Here is a 15173-nt window from a genome sequence, read left to right as displayed (position 1 = left end):
AATCCCCGCGGAGTAGCCCAGAGTCGCAGGGTCCCGTTGGTGACCAGTCTAGGAGTAAATTGAATACGATTTCTTTTTAACTAATTTTGTCAGATTTTCAACTTAATTGAATCTTATCATCACCATTATTCTTATTATCCCTTTTTTCTATACAACTGCCTTTCGATAAAATGTTAACCCTAGATTGGTCACCATATGAGGGAAACCCCGCCACGCGTCGTTTTTGTTAATTGCAATTAACTGGCTAACCGGAAAAATTCCAAAAAAATTGTCTAAAGAATTATAGTCATTTTTAGAATAACATATTTCCCGAAATTTCTAAAGAAAACAAATATTTCAAACAGATGAATTGTTTTTTGCCGTGTTAAATGAAATTGCCCATCACGCGACGTTTCCGGAAACTCGCTAAACGCGCCCGGGCACAGTAGAGTGAATTCGGCAACGCTAGAGCCTAAATAACACGGCGGGGAATCCCCGCGGAGGTGACCACAGTCGCAGGGTCGCGTTTGGTGACCAGACTAAGGTTAATAGAAAAATTCTATCTATACATACTTGATTGAATTACTCTCGAGTTCCCTTCAACTTAATTACCTTGTTTGTTATTTATGGAAAAAGTTTTATCGCTATTTAAAGGCAATGACCCTTACTCATATTTTTATATAGCACAAAAATTTTCTTATATGTACTATCGTAAAAAGCCAAATAGGCTATCTGTGGCTTTAAATAAATAAATAAATACTTGATTGAATTTCAAACATCCCATTTGCAGAAACTATTGGACAGCTCACTTTCAGGGAAATTCATGAAAAATTCGAAATTTTCACCAATCATCATAAAAATCTAATCAACCAATATAGTTATCGTAATCATCTTTTAATTTCGACTCAATGGCATTAAAACAAACATTTTAAGCTATGATTGAACTTATTTGAAGCATGATATTCAAAGATATCCCCGGAAGTCTAATTTTCAAAAAATACAAAATTTTTGAAAATAAATCAACAAACGAATATCCGCCATCGCCTCCCTTTTTGGACTCGGTCAAAAGAACATCCAAACAAATGTTCTAAGCCACAATTCAATCAATTCAGAAAATTTTTTTAGTTTATCGTGGGACAAGCGATTTTCGAAAAAATTCGAAAATTTAAAAAACTAATCGATGACCGAAGTTTTAATTAATGTCGATGAATAAGGCTCAATAATACCTACATTTGAGAAAAAACAATGATTTAATTCCATGGATTCACTAGCGAAGAACTGAAGGAAAAGTTTCCCACACACGTATGAAAAAATCAATAGAAAACATAGCCAATTCGCTAGAAAATTGTGTTGGAATTCTGTAGGAATTCTATGGGGTATCTGTAGGATTCCTAGTGGAATTCTATTTAAAAATTGGACTTGTTTCTTGCGCTGATTCTATTGGATATTTGAAATGAAAAAATCAATAGATTTCGAATTTCTGTTTGAATTTGTCTCGTGAGATTTTTTCTACAAGAATGTTTGGGCATCAATTTTCGAAGTTTTTTCCACTCGGATTCTGTAATGCAAAACAAAGTAAAATACAGCGAAAAAAAACTTGGAAATTTTGTGCCCAATAATTCTAATAGAAAAAATCGAACAGAAGTTTAAAATCTATTGACTTTTTATTAACGAATATTCAATGGAATCAGCGCAAAAAACAAATAGAACTTTTCTATAGAATTCCAGTAGGAATTCTATAGAAACTCCATAGAATTCCAATAGAATTTTCTCTCGAATTCGCTATTTTTTCTACTGAATTTTTTCATGCGTGTCAATAAACACGTGCGTACGGACACGATCTAAAAATTGCATTTTCGAACTTTTTTGACTATAAGGGCTCGATATAACAAAAAAATCCGAAACTTAAATTCAAACGACTACAATGCTTCCATTCGGAAGCAAAAAAAAATAAAAGCGAGATTAAGAGAATGAAAAGTTACAGAGTGTACAGAATTGAAAGCGTGGAAGTAACTCAATTTGACACTCATTTTCAGTGATCCATCCGTTCACGCGCTCCAGTTTCTCGACGTGATAAACATGAAAGACCCGAATCAAAAATCTCACTTCTACAGAAATACCCTGAAGGAAGTACTTCCATTTATACCACGGGTAAGACATCCATTACGCAGGGGATGAATGAAAAAGAAATAAGAAGGGACGAGAGTGAATGATGCGATGTGAAAAATTCCTTTTCTAGAAATTGTGGTACCAGCACATCTGGCCTTATCTCCAAGCTGAGTCTAAATCCCAGGAGGTATTTGCATCGGTGCTGCAGCCAATGCTATTTATCATACAACAGAGTCCCCCCGAGGATTACCAAAACATCATATTACCTTCATTCAGAGAATTATTCTCAACACCAAGATCAATCCAGGGTACAGTTGTACTATTAGAAAATCTTCACGTTGTTTTTGAAAAAACACCCCCAGACGTTATACGCGGAGAAATGCTACCAATGCTGTACTCTTCATTTGAAAGCCCCAATATTCAGATACAAGGGGCTGCATTCAAGGCTGTTACGAAGGTCAGTGAATACCTCGAGGACGCAACACTGAGAAAAATTGTTCTACCAAAATTAATGAATGCATTTGAGAATAGTTCAACTGACTCGCGAATTCTGACGAGTTGTCTCTCAAGGATTCTCGAGACACTTGATACCCAGCAAATTGTTGATGAAGTTTATCCATTACTCTGGGATATCAAGCTACAGCAGCCTGACGCCATAGCACGGGTTGTAAGTAAGTGCAGGTGTTCAAATATTTATTATACTGAAAATTTTAAACAATAGGTCAACAGTGAATTTATGAACTGTTTTGTTATGAATATCGTTGTAGCAATTTATAGACTCTTGTTGAGCAACAAGAAGTTTGGACTTACGATAAACATAATAGCAACCAAGGTGATGCCACTCCTACTCCCAGCAACAGTTAATCCGTCCCTTAATCTCGAGCAATTCCAAACGCTGATTGAACTCCTTCAAGGCATGCTCAGTCGCATCGAAAGGTAGGCTTATTGACATTTGCACTAATTTCCTCAAACATAAATGGCCCTTGGGGGTCAATTGTGTCACGCGTTGATTCTATAATTAATTACCGAAATTTGCATTTTCAATTACGTTAATTATTACAGTACTCAAACGAACAAGCTGAAGCTCTCCCTCTCCAGTCCCGAGCGACATCGACCACTCAGGCATCAGTTCAGCACCGAAAACATGCATGTGCCACCCTTCAATATACCCGGGTTGAGGATCGAGCAGAGGAAAACATCATCAGCGGAGGACATGGCCAGAAAGAATTCCATAGGTACTTTGACACGATCGCAAACAAAATGAGACCAATTAAACATGCTAATGAGTCAATTCTCATTTCACTTATGAAACAATTCAATAGACAAACTTAACGAATTCGCTACAAAATTATATAAGAATTAATTAAATTAAAATTATATTAGAATTCTGTAGAAATTCCGTTGGATTTCTATTCAAATTCTAGGGAATTTTCGTCAAAATTCTTTGTGTTTTTTGCGCTGATTCTGTGAGATTTTTATAGAAAAAAGTCAATACTTGGGCATGAATTTTCTAAGTTTTTTTCACTCGGATCCTGAAATGGAAAACAAAACAAAATATAGCGGAAAAAATCTTTTAATAGAAAAAATTTTAAGGGTATATGTCGGTGAAATTAAAAACTCTTCACTGGGCCTCGGGATCCATTGAACAGTTTGTGATATATGACGGAATATGAGAATAACTAGGAAAAATCGCGACCCGATCGATTTTGCCCCGTATAACCACGAAACTTCATTTTTTGTTATTTTTACCTTCAAAATGGTCCTTGCGCTGTAATTTTCATACGATTTTAGTTTTTTTTTAATGTTCGTTACACTTTAAGGTACTTCCGCAGTAAGTATACTTGGTGAAAATTTCGAAATGGTATAAAGACGCAATATTTGAATCATATGTTGTTGACCACATTAAAGAGATATTCCCAAAATTTCAAGTCCCTGGTCCCCCCCATTTTTGAGATATGCATCGCCAAACATTCAATTTTTGTGTTTTTTCCATTTTTGACGATGTATATCTCGAAAATGGGGTGGACAAGGTACTTGAAATTTTGGGAATAGTTTTTTAATGTGCTCAATAATATATGATCTAAATATTGCGTCTTTCTACCATTTCGAAATTTTCACCAAGTATACTTACTGCGGAAGTTCCTTAAAGAATAAAGTTAAGCATCCACTTTACTTTATTCGCAATAGCTCATGAATAAATGAATTTTGAACTTCATAAATTGTTCTCGTCTCTAGAGTAGGAATTAAAATTGATTGTTTTTAGTAATTGAATATTGTAATCATGCGAAATCTAATTTTTATGAACACAAAAATTGCAGATTGAAGCGAAAAGGCGGGTTCAAAAGAAAATTTATGAAATTCAAAATTCATTTATTCGTGATCTATTGCGAATAAAGTAAAATGGATATTTAACTTTATGCTTTGGAGTGTAACGAGCATTTAAAAAAAAGCTAAAATCGTATGAAAATTACGGCGCAAGGAGCATTTTGAAGGTAACAACAGGAAAAAATGAAGTTTTTCGTGGTTATACGGGGTAAAATCGATTGGGTCCGCGATTTTCCTTAGTTATTTCCATATTTCATCATATATTACGAACTGTTCAATGGGTCCCGAGGGCCAGTGAAGATATTTTAATTTTACTGTCGTATACCCTTAATAGAAAAATCGAAATCTATTGACTATTTCCTATCTGCGCAAAAAGCAAATAGAATTTTCCGGAGAATTTCCTACAATTTTAACCCCTCACGAACACGGCCCTTTTGTTTCCAAGCATGGAGTACGCTCAATCCAACTAAAATGTAATGCCTTCTAATCGACGGAAAATTATGAAACCGATATGTAATTGAAGCTACAGTATTCCTCTTTTCGTGGTTCTTGGTTTGTTTGAGTTGAATTCCATAGGTTTGGAAATAATAAATTTCAAAGAGAGTCATTCATTCTCTCATGGCATCGACCCCATGGCATGGCATAGACCCCGTACGTGAGGGGTTAATAGAATTCCCATCGAATTTCTAGAGAATTTCAATAGAATTTTCTAGCGAATTCGCTAAGGTTTTCTATTAAATTTTTCCTCGCGTATTATCATTGTTCCATGGTTCTTCCTCCAGGCTCAATGTCGATGACAGCATCAGCGGAAAACATGACGCAGCGCAAGAACTCCATGACCAATATGATCTCAAATTGGTGGTACTCGTCATCGTCGTCGGCCAGAGACGGCACCTTCCTGAGTGTCGGCAGTGCCTTCCCCAGTCGTCGACTGTCCGACAATACTCTAATGACACCGAAGATCCGCATTGCACCATCCTGCTCCAGTTCCCCAGGAGGTACCCCGGGTGGTGGCCTGCCAATTAGACGTCACTCTAGTACAGGACCACAGGAACGTCGTGGCTCCAACGTCAATCTGTCACCTCCGACTGTAAGTTTAAATTGTTATAATGGATTCACCAGTTAAAGGGGGGATTACCTCGGGAATAGTATATTTACGGCCTGTCGTTATGGGATTTTTTACTCGTGGGGAGTTGGTGGGTGGAGCCGCAGGCGAGGCCTGCCAACCCCACGAATATAAAAAGTCCATAACGACAGCCCGGACAACATTTTTCATTGTACGGTTCGTAAATGGCGTTTGACAGACACGAAATGACATTGTGAATAATACAATAGTACATAATCGAATAGTACATTAGAGGGCAAGGGCACAACTTTCGTTTTCAACACTTGCACGGAGAGAAATATTCAATAAAAATTACGTATCTTTTCCGTAATTCCGGAGCGAAATGTGGTTGTAAGAAATTTTACGGAACTGTCACGGAATTTTTTCAGAGCGTTGCGTTATTTTTATCTGAATCTTCTGGCAAAGTTACGATACCGTCACTTAAATTTTCTGAGTCGATTCTGTAATCGGTGAGCGAGCTGTGAGTTCCGTAATTTTTACTGAACATTTCTCTCCGTGTGTGCATTAGAGTACAAAGGCAAAATTTCGTTTAAACTTCGTTTTCAACGAATGTGAGTACTGACCTCGCCTTTGGCTCGGTCTGTAAACTTTACATTCGTTAAAAACGAAGTTTATGTCTGAATGATCTATAATATTTTATGTCACATCGTGCAAAAGTCGAATTTGAAGCACGCCGCGCGAAGCTCTTCGTGTCCGTCAAACACTGTTTACGTACATTGTGAAGACAAATTATGTTCGTCAGTCGAACGAAAACCACTTTTCCGACTCGTGTGATTGCATTCCTCGGCTTCGCCTCGGTCTGCAATCCTGACACTCGTCAACTACTTTTTTTCACTAGTATCGTAATATACGATTGGTACTGGCCCTTCCCCAAACTCGCAAACGCGAATATCATTACGGAAAAATATCATTCACGACTAGTGCTATGAGTTTTTTTTACTCACGTGGTTGGCCAGTCCTTGCCTTCGGCTCGGATGCCAACACCACGCGATTAAAAAACCCCATGGCACTCGCCCTGAAATATACTATTTTGACACTGCTGCGACGTTCACCTTGTGCCGAAAAGCGCGTTTCCATTTACTAGTAAACAAAAAGTAAACAAAAAGTTTTTTCGTCTACTTGTAAACGAACAAAATACAGTTCGGCCACGCGCCGAACGTAACTTCACTGTCAAAAAATATTATTCGACACATGTGAGAAGGGAATTTTTAGCTTGTGTGAGTGGCCGCCAACTTCACATTTGTGAAAATTCTGTTTCACTCGTATCGAAATATACTATGATGATGCAAGTGAAAAAAGGGCACGTTTTTTCCCGTTTTGCAAAAAAAACGTTTTTACACGTTTTGCTGGCAAAGAACCACTTTCTTCCCACCACTAGAACAGGGCGCGCGCGTATTGTTTTCCACGGGTGGCAGAATAGTAAAACCTTAGCGATTCTCACTTTCATTAATTTTTATCTCAATAATAATGCGGGAAAAATGAATCATTTCAACAAAGTTTTTCACAATGAGAATTTAATTGTTGAATAATTTTTTTGGAATCGTCATAATCCTCATCTTCTTCATTTCTCTTCTGCTTTTTGTGGTTTTTTATTTTTAGGGATGTAGTATGTACTATATACATATATACTGTCGTATATATTATTTATAGAAATATATGTGGACGTCCGCATGAAAAGGGATCACTTTGGCACTATTGGAGTTATGTATATTCCCATAATCTTGATCTGATTCTGAACATTTAGAGCCCAGAATAAACTTGATAGCGTAAAGAGTGACGACGCTAAAGTAGATCGAAAAAATAATTTAACATGCGTTTAAATGGGAGTTGGCAAGAGAAAGACGTAAATATCTCGGAAACTAGAATCGACAAAGTGGTCCCTTTTCATGCGGACGTCCACGTATATTTTTTACATTAAAAAAAATTACAGTATTTATAATATTTTCCTTTTATTATTCCATTTCACCGTATACCTTTCCGGTTTATACGGTTTCTTATTCCTTCATACCGTGTTTCCGCATATTTGTTTTTCCCAAAATGCTCTTTCCAGTTTTTCCAAATAATGTTTCTTTCCTGAGGTGTTCTCGCGCGGTCACCCATCCATCTAGTGACCACGCTCAACGCTGCTTAGCTTCCCAATGCTAAGCCTGCCCACCACCGCAGTGCGCTAGCCCCGTAGGGCCAATTACAGTATTTATATTAACAATTTATATATATAATTTTACAATATAAATAATTTTCAACATATAATAAAATATGCAAAATTTAGAATACAACAAAAAATATAACAATACTGAATTAGCGGAATAGAGGCTTCAAAAAACGTTGCACTGGATTTTTAAAAAATGGAACATCATAAAATATCGTACGATACATATGTATTTTCTGTACTGCTTCTCACGATTTCTCGTCTGGGAATTGGTATTGCATACTTCCCAAAGCCGAAAACTTGAAAATTACTACAAAAAAATCTTGTTCCGGGCTGCTGCGATGGGGTTTTTTTACTCGCGTGGTTGGTCATTCCTTGCCTTCGGCTCGGACGCCAACGCCACGCGAGTAAAAAACCCCATCGCAGCAGCCCGGAAAAATACTATTTCTGAAAAGCGTGATTGCAGGTCTCCCCTTTGGATCAGCCTGTAACCATCACACTTTTCAACAACTACTTTTTTTCACTAGTATCGTAATATAGCATTTCCCGGGGTGAACCACCCCTCAGATTCATTTGATTCATTCATTTCATTTTCATTAATCCCATTTCAATTCCCACAAAACTTTAAACAAAAGTCTTTCGCTATCGCCTAGGGTGGAATGCCAACGACCAGCAGCAGTGTACCCTACCTCCTCAGCTCAAGCATGACAAGTATCCGAAATTCCCGAAGACCATCAGTCTCATCGACGACGTCACAGCAGGGATCTGGCCTACTCCAGCAATTTGGCACCGGCATGGTAAGACAACTACCCCCCATCTGCCTCAACCTCAATGGGCTACCACCTCAACTATCACCACCACCACCACAACTACCACATCTACCAATACCACCACTTTCTCCATCAATCCAGCCACTGGGACAGCCTTCCCACTGACCCTTGGTTAAGATGTAAGAATCTATTTTTTTTATTCTTTTTATTATTTTCTTCTCTCAAGATCCTTGTGTCCTCGTTTTGTCATTTTTTTAAATTATTCCAATGTACGAGCATTATTTGCAAGGTATTGTTTACCACAAAATCTCAAGCAAATGGAATGCATAATTGTTATATTTCTTTGGAAAAAAATAATTCGATATATTCCTTTTGTTGTCTATCGCGATTCTCGAATTTCGGGTATTTTTTCGGTTACAGTGCCAACTTTTCTCCGGTCGTTCTTAAACCAAGTGTGGCTCTGTGGATATTGCGGTGTTGGTGGGGAATTAAACGAGCGTGCTTTACTCTCATCATACCGCCACACATGTCATCATTATCAAACAAAAATTTACCAAAATTAAGTAAAAAACTATGCAACAAACTATCGTATGCAAAGAAAAAAGTGTACGATATTATAATCGGCACATTGAATCTCCTCTGCGTATCTACGTTGCAGAGTCAACGGGCTAATTGGGATTACTATCACCCTGATGATGATACGTCAACGAATCCAGTATCAATCGTCGTTACAATCGACGGACCATCAACGATCGAACAGATGCGGGCGCAATAATATTAATTTACCATTATCTTTTATTTCAGTAATTTTAGTTTCTCTAATTGTATCTTGTACATACGTTTTATTTACATCTCAAAGAATAGGCCTCGAGTATTTTTATTTAATTTTATAAAAAGAGTAATACGGTGCTGCGCGCCTCATTATTTTAAGATTTAATGAATGAAAGAAACGAAAGCGAAGAAAGTACATTTAAAAATCCAGACCAAATGAAGAACCGAGGAGGCGTGCTTTTAAGGGACGATAAAAGATAATTAAATCTCGGTTTTTAGAGAAGAATATAACATGTGAAACGCCACACACATATTCTCGGCCTCGTCCAAAGATATTTTTTGTGAATGATAAATGTAGGTAAGATACCGTAGTATTTACTCGGAAAACTGCCGGGGCAAGCACTCTGGCAATCCACTGAGAATCCAAATAATTGAAAACAAAAAAATTGTGAAGAAAAATCCTACAAATCTAAAACGAAAAAGGCCAGCCTCTTGAAATAACATCTTGTCTCGTCTTGTCTCGATGTGAATCGTCAATTTATGTAACTTTCAATTAAAACTGCATTAACAATCACTATTTATTAAGATTAGATTTTGTACTAGCGAAGATCGTGCACAAATCAAATCGATGGCTGATAAACCGAGTGAGTTTAAAAGATAAATAAATCCATTTTCCCTGAGGATAAAACTTAACATCGAACGATCGCCGGTGGTGAACGATCTGAATTTTTAGCTGATGATCCAGGTAATTTTTTGCCACATTTTAGCCACTTAATTGAAGACAGAAAAAATGTCACAATCATAATTTCAATCTATTTACCTACTACGTATAAAAAATTGCACACATTACTATACAAATTCTCAAAACAAAGAACAAACATATTCAGTTAAAGAAGCGTGTCGTTATATGTGTAAAATTCCTCTTCACTGTGATACTCTATAATCTGTCGTATACGTGAAAGAATAAAAGTGAGAGAAGGAAAACGAGGGATGAAAAGAAGGGATGAGAAATAAAAAAGAGCACAAACAAGATTGGTGTTCCACGTCATCGCGTATGGTTCGAGTTCTTCAGTCGATGCTTCTGCACCTTACTCCACTGGCCTTTTACTTCGATCAATCAATCATACGTAACACAAAAGAGAAACAAATCAAAGTGCAAGGAAAACTGTGAAGATGATTACGAATGGTTACAGATGAGAAGAAAATATATGAAGAATAAAAAAAATCACGCGCATATAATGAGGTCATTTGTTGACCGATTTTTGTACCTGGAATTCATAAATAGAGACAATTTATTTATCTACTGGTATTAAAAGGGAAGAAAAAACCACTGTATTATAGTCGATGGCATTTCAATTTTTCGCACTCCGAGAATTTTAAAGGCAATTAATAAACGTCGATAAATCATTGAAAACTCCAGACATCAAATATATATATTATTAAAGGAAAAAAGGTGCAGGTCGCCGTCTATTTAATACACGATCGTTTCATCGAAAAAATTAAGGAATAAAATAAAATGAAGAGGTACAGTTTGTGTGTACAACGGGGAAAGTGAGCATAAGATAATCATCAAATTAATCAGAGTTACAAACTTAATTAGCCATAATTGCGTAAAATGATGAAAATCTAACAGAAAAAAAAATATTCCGTAAATTTTTTGTGTCTCTATTTTAAGACTACGAAATTAAGTGTCCTTAAAATTTAAGCGATCAAAATTGATTAATGAATTAATGACAAATCAATACTAGAGCGTTTGGAGTCGATCATGAAGGACTGATGAACAATTGAAAGTTTAAATGGGAGAATGAATTAGTGACAATCAGCGACAATCAATCGAATGAAACGTGAAAATTATAATGATCGATGTACCAAACGCTTTGAGAAGTACAATCGTCGTTTTGTCCCCCTAAATTCAGCACCAAATGTGTGTACTTTAGGCATCAGACAATCGAATAATACATGTGAACCCGCCCGTTCTCCAATAAATATTATATTAAGCCGATGAGAAGAAATGGAATGGGAATCACAATCAAACGAAAGAGAAGTTGAGGGAAATGTTGACACTCTGTTAGTTGAATCGATATTTTAATTCAGTCAAACTTTAAAGAGAAGAACAATCTATTAAAATGAATTTTAAAAAATACTCAAGAAAAGGAGTGCCAATGTAATATTTGAGGGATCGTAAATTTTCGACTTCTCGCAAGTGTGTTTAAGGCACCATTATTGGAAGAAAGAGAAAATATCTATCATTATGTGTATAGTAAACCATTAAACCTCACGATAATCTTTATCTTTACATCAATTTTTCGCTTTCTATCTTATTGAGTCTTTACATTTGAAATTTAATGAAGAAAGGGCGCATAGAGTATGAGAAGAAAAATAAGTAGATTTAATGAAAGTTCAACGTTACCTTATCAATCAGTAAACATCGGGCATACATTTTCGTATGTAATGAAGTTAAACAACAAAAGAATCCCAAGAGCAAAAAAAAGAAGAGAAAAACATAATGAAAAAAATGTCAAATGTGAAGCTCTTCACCTCACATCCTACGAAAATGGTCTATATTTTTCACAGACTTCCCGCAGATACTACATGGACTACTTTGAGAAGAATTGTATTTTAACGAGAGAAAAAAAATGGAAAAACCCCCCCAATTAAAGAGGAAAATAATCACAATTTTAATGATCTTTTTTCGTTGGTTCGGCAATAAAATCCCCTGACTGTGTAGTTACAACCACAACACGCGTCTAGAGATGTATAGATAAAATACAGTAAATGTATGATATCAAAAATAAATGTGGGAAATGACAAACATGTAATTATTATCTCATTTCTCCATCGGAGTAAATTTCAAAACGCCGTTTGTTCCCGGTTCCTCGAGGTAAATGTTTATATAGAGATACGTGAACGTGTGGAACGGGGTAGGAATGAGCTGGAACTGGAACTGGAAAGGCAATGAGGTGCCTTGGAAAAGAGGTGGGAGGATAAATGGAGGTGGACTATGGCACACAGCGATCGGTCTGTTACTCCGATTCGAGGCAGTCTCTCTTTCGTGCGGCCGACGATCGAGTGTATCTGTTGCGCCTCCAATTTGTTTATATCGTTCAGTATTTTTTCAATTCTCGCAATTAGTTTTTCTGCTATTTTTATGTGCTAGAACCCACTGGATTACGTGGACAAATCAAAAGTGACAAGTGAATTTTTTTTCCCGCCAATCGAGGCGGAAAACCCCGCGAGTATTTGAGTGTCAAGTGTTGGGGGGGAATAATCGTATTTTCACAGGTCAAAAGTGAATTATCGCTTGAGTGAGGGTCCCGTGGGGCCCCCGAAAGGATTTCACAACTGAGGACAGCGATTTGGAGCTTGAAAAATGGTGAATGTAAGTGAAAACTCACAGTAATAAAGTTGTTAATGGAAAATTCGTTGAAATTTTGTTGAGATGGTTTGATGCGCTCTTTCGATTTGCTAACCCGACCAACACATGGGTTACTAATTCAGGAAGGTTTTCTCTCATCGACCGAGGTCGAAACTTTCGTGTCACGCTCGGTGGAGACCCGCATTTTTTAAACTGTTATTCTCGCCTTTTTTTCCACACGCATGCCGGCCCAGAGACTTGCACCGCTCGATCGTAATTTCTCTTTGATGCTCGCTATATAACCATTATTTTTGTATATAATTTTTCAATTTTGTTAATAAGATGGTTACGCTCTTTAACTTCCAATTGGGGAAGAAAGAGAGTTGGCCAGGCTAATAGCAATTTCTTCTCTATTTTTAGTTATTAGTGAAAAGAAACGATACACTATTGGATAGAAATTGAAATTTTATGATAGTTTAGTCGTCATATTCAGGAGAGCGACATTGATTTCAGTTTAGGTGGAAAAAATCACGACAAAAACGTAAAATTTCCACTTTTACTGAAAATTAAATGGAATTCTAAATTTTCAAGCATCAAGTAGACGAAAATTTCCCGACTTACTTGAATTTTCAATAAAAATATGAATATTCAGTACCAAAGTATGCCGAATTTTTGACTGGAGATTCAAGAAACCAAATGGTTTACCGGATTTCTATCAATTTTCAAGGAATAATTGAATTTCAATTTACAGTTTCCATCAATTTTTAAATTTAATTTCAGTGAAACTATTGGTTGATAAAAGTTTCCCAGAAATGTACCGGCAATTTCAACCAAAAAATTTTAACAGTAGGGGAGGGTGGGGTAAAAGGACACTTTTGACGTTTTTTGAAATGCTCACGACGTGTTGAATTGTTCATGAAATAGAATAATTTCATTTTTCAAATGAACGAATAATTATTTCTCTTTGTGATAAGCTTAGACTGAGTTCAATCAATAAATTTGTTTCTTTACCCCACCCTCCCGTATATTATAAAACCTTTAACTTCCAATTCGGGGTGAATGAAAATTAAACAGACAAGTAGCAACTTCTTCTGGATTTTCCTCTATTAACGAAAAAAAGAGATTTTATCTTGAAAAAAAAATGGAAATTTCTTGGACAGTTTTGTTCATTATCTGGAGAGCGACATCGATCGCAGTTCATGGAGGAATAACAATGAGATTTCCAATTACACCGGAAATGGAATGAAATTCCAAATTTTTAGGCAGCAGGAAGACGAGATTTCCCCAACTTACTTGAATTATTAAGGATATCCATGAAGTTTGGACAATTTTTTCCGGAAATCCTCTTCGGAGTTTATAGAATAAACCAAGCGTATTTTTTGAGGCGCAATATGAACTTTAGTTTCCAAACATTTTACCGAGATTAAGATGTTTGAAAAAATGAAATTTCACACACTGCGTCCATAAGAGCTGTATATCCTAACTTCGATCCAATAGTTCATAGTTTTAACGCGTTTTCTCGTACATACAACCTGAAATGACTGTTCGTTATACTCTCTATTTTTTTTTTGCTACATTAAAGAACATAAGTTTCCCGATAGATAATTGCAAACAATCAAATTAAAAGCTTCTTCATTCATTGAAGAAATTCCCGAACACTGAGAGAAAAATCTGAAGTTCGATTTACAATAAGAAAATAGTTGAAGCAGTTTTGGTGAACGATACGATTTTTTTTTGTATGCGGCACATAACATTCTAGTAACTTCACAAGCGTAATTTTTGCAAATCAAAATGCAGTTAAACTAACCAAAGTTCAAAAGTAACCACGACAAATCTATCGTGAGTAGAACTATAAAACAGTTGCAATGACTACATTCCATTCTAGTAATTACTTCTCCGACCATAGTTACCGTAACCCATGAAAAATTGTTGAGGACTTTTTGACTATAATTCGATGGTGATGGAATATAGTCAGAAGAATCATATTTTTCTCTCAGTGAAAAAATGGATTCAAGCCACTTTATACCATGATTTCCGACAAAACAGAAATCTTGCTTGAAAAAAAGTTACGGACTTGAACGAAGTACTTGAATATCCTTAATCAAAACGTGAATATTCAGTTTCTGTTAATTTTTTCTCAATCAATTTTTATTTTCATTCAATTTTTTATGGTGAATTTTCACTGGCAAAGATTTTCAAGAAATATGCCGGAAATTTTAATAAAACCACCTTCCTAGGGCCATTATGCGCTTTTAATACGCAAAAAAATTCGTACTTTACTCTGAAATTCCTCGCCGGACATTTCAGTGAAAAATTGTAACAATATATTACAAAACTTCGATCACAACATCGTACTGAAACGCTCAAGTCTAAATTCTAAATTTCGATTTAGAATATCAGATTTGGGAGTTGTTGACACTCAGGGAAACATTCACTGATCTATGGAGAAATAAAAAATTGGCGTGTCGTGGGAGTTTAAGGCGTAGAGGCGTCGGAAGTAATCCATATGGGGCGAAGGAAGACATCACTATAGAAATCGATTGTGATACAATTCGCGAGGGCGTTTTGTGCCCCACGGTGATAATGGCA

The 15173-nt window shown here is 36.3% G+C and overlaps 2 protein-coding genes across 3 annotated transcripts in view; both read left to right on the top strand.

Annotated features, from left to right (window-relative positions):
* LOC107048553 (SCY1-like protein 2) overlaps window positions 1-12041 on the top strand; it is a 33238-nt gene extending 21197 nt beyond the window's left edge. The window contains exons 9-15 of one of the 2 annotated variants that reach the window (XM_015271774.1): window positions 2016-2130; window positions 2219-2759; window positions 2856-3024; window positions 3151-3323; window positions 5196-5503; window positions 8342-8485; window positions 9117-12041. In XM_015271774.1, coding sequence (XP_015127260.1) covers window positions 2016-2130; window positions 2219-2759; window positions 2856-3024; window positions 3151-3323; window positions 5196-5503; window positions 8342-8485; window positions 9117-9233 — 1567 coding nt within the window. In that variant the 3' untranslated portion in view covers window positions 9234-12041. Of the gene's footprint in view, window positions 1-2015; window positions 2131-2218; window positions 2760-2855; window positions 3025-3150; window positions 3324-5195; window positions 5504-8341; window positions 8638-8878; window positions 8920-9116 lie in introns of those variants that run through there. The other variant, XM_015271773.1, reaches the window with a different exon arrangement.
* Window positions 12042-12278: 237 nt separating this feature from the next.
* Window positions 12279-15173, top strand: part of LOC107048486 (calpain-C) — a 33889-nt gene continuing 30994 nt past the window's right edge. The window contains exon 1 of the mRNA XM_015271661.2: window positions 12279-12608. Coding sequence (XP_015127147.1) covers window positions 12600-12608 — 9 coding nt within the window. The 5' untranslated portion in view covers window positions 12279-12599. The remainder of the gene's footprint in view (window positions 12609-15173) is intronic.

Source organism: Diachasma alloeum, unplaced genomic scaffold, assembly GCF_001412515.2.
Source record: "Diachasma alloeum isolate Michigan unplaced genomic scaffold, Dall2.0 Dall_scaffold_00194, whole genome shotgun sequence".
In the NCBI taxonomy this organism is placed as follows: Eukaryota; Metazoa; Arthropoda; class Insecta; order Hymenoptera; family Braconidae; genus Diachasma; species Diachasma alloeum.
The sequence above is the reverse complement of the archived record's forward strand: the minus strand, read 5'-3'. Positions and strand labels throughout refer to the sequence as shown.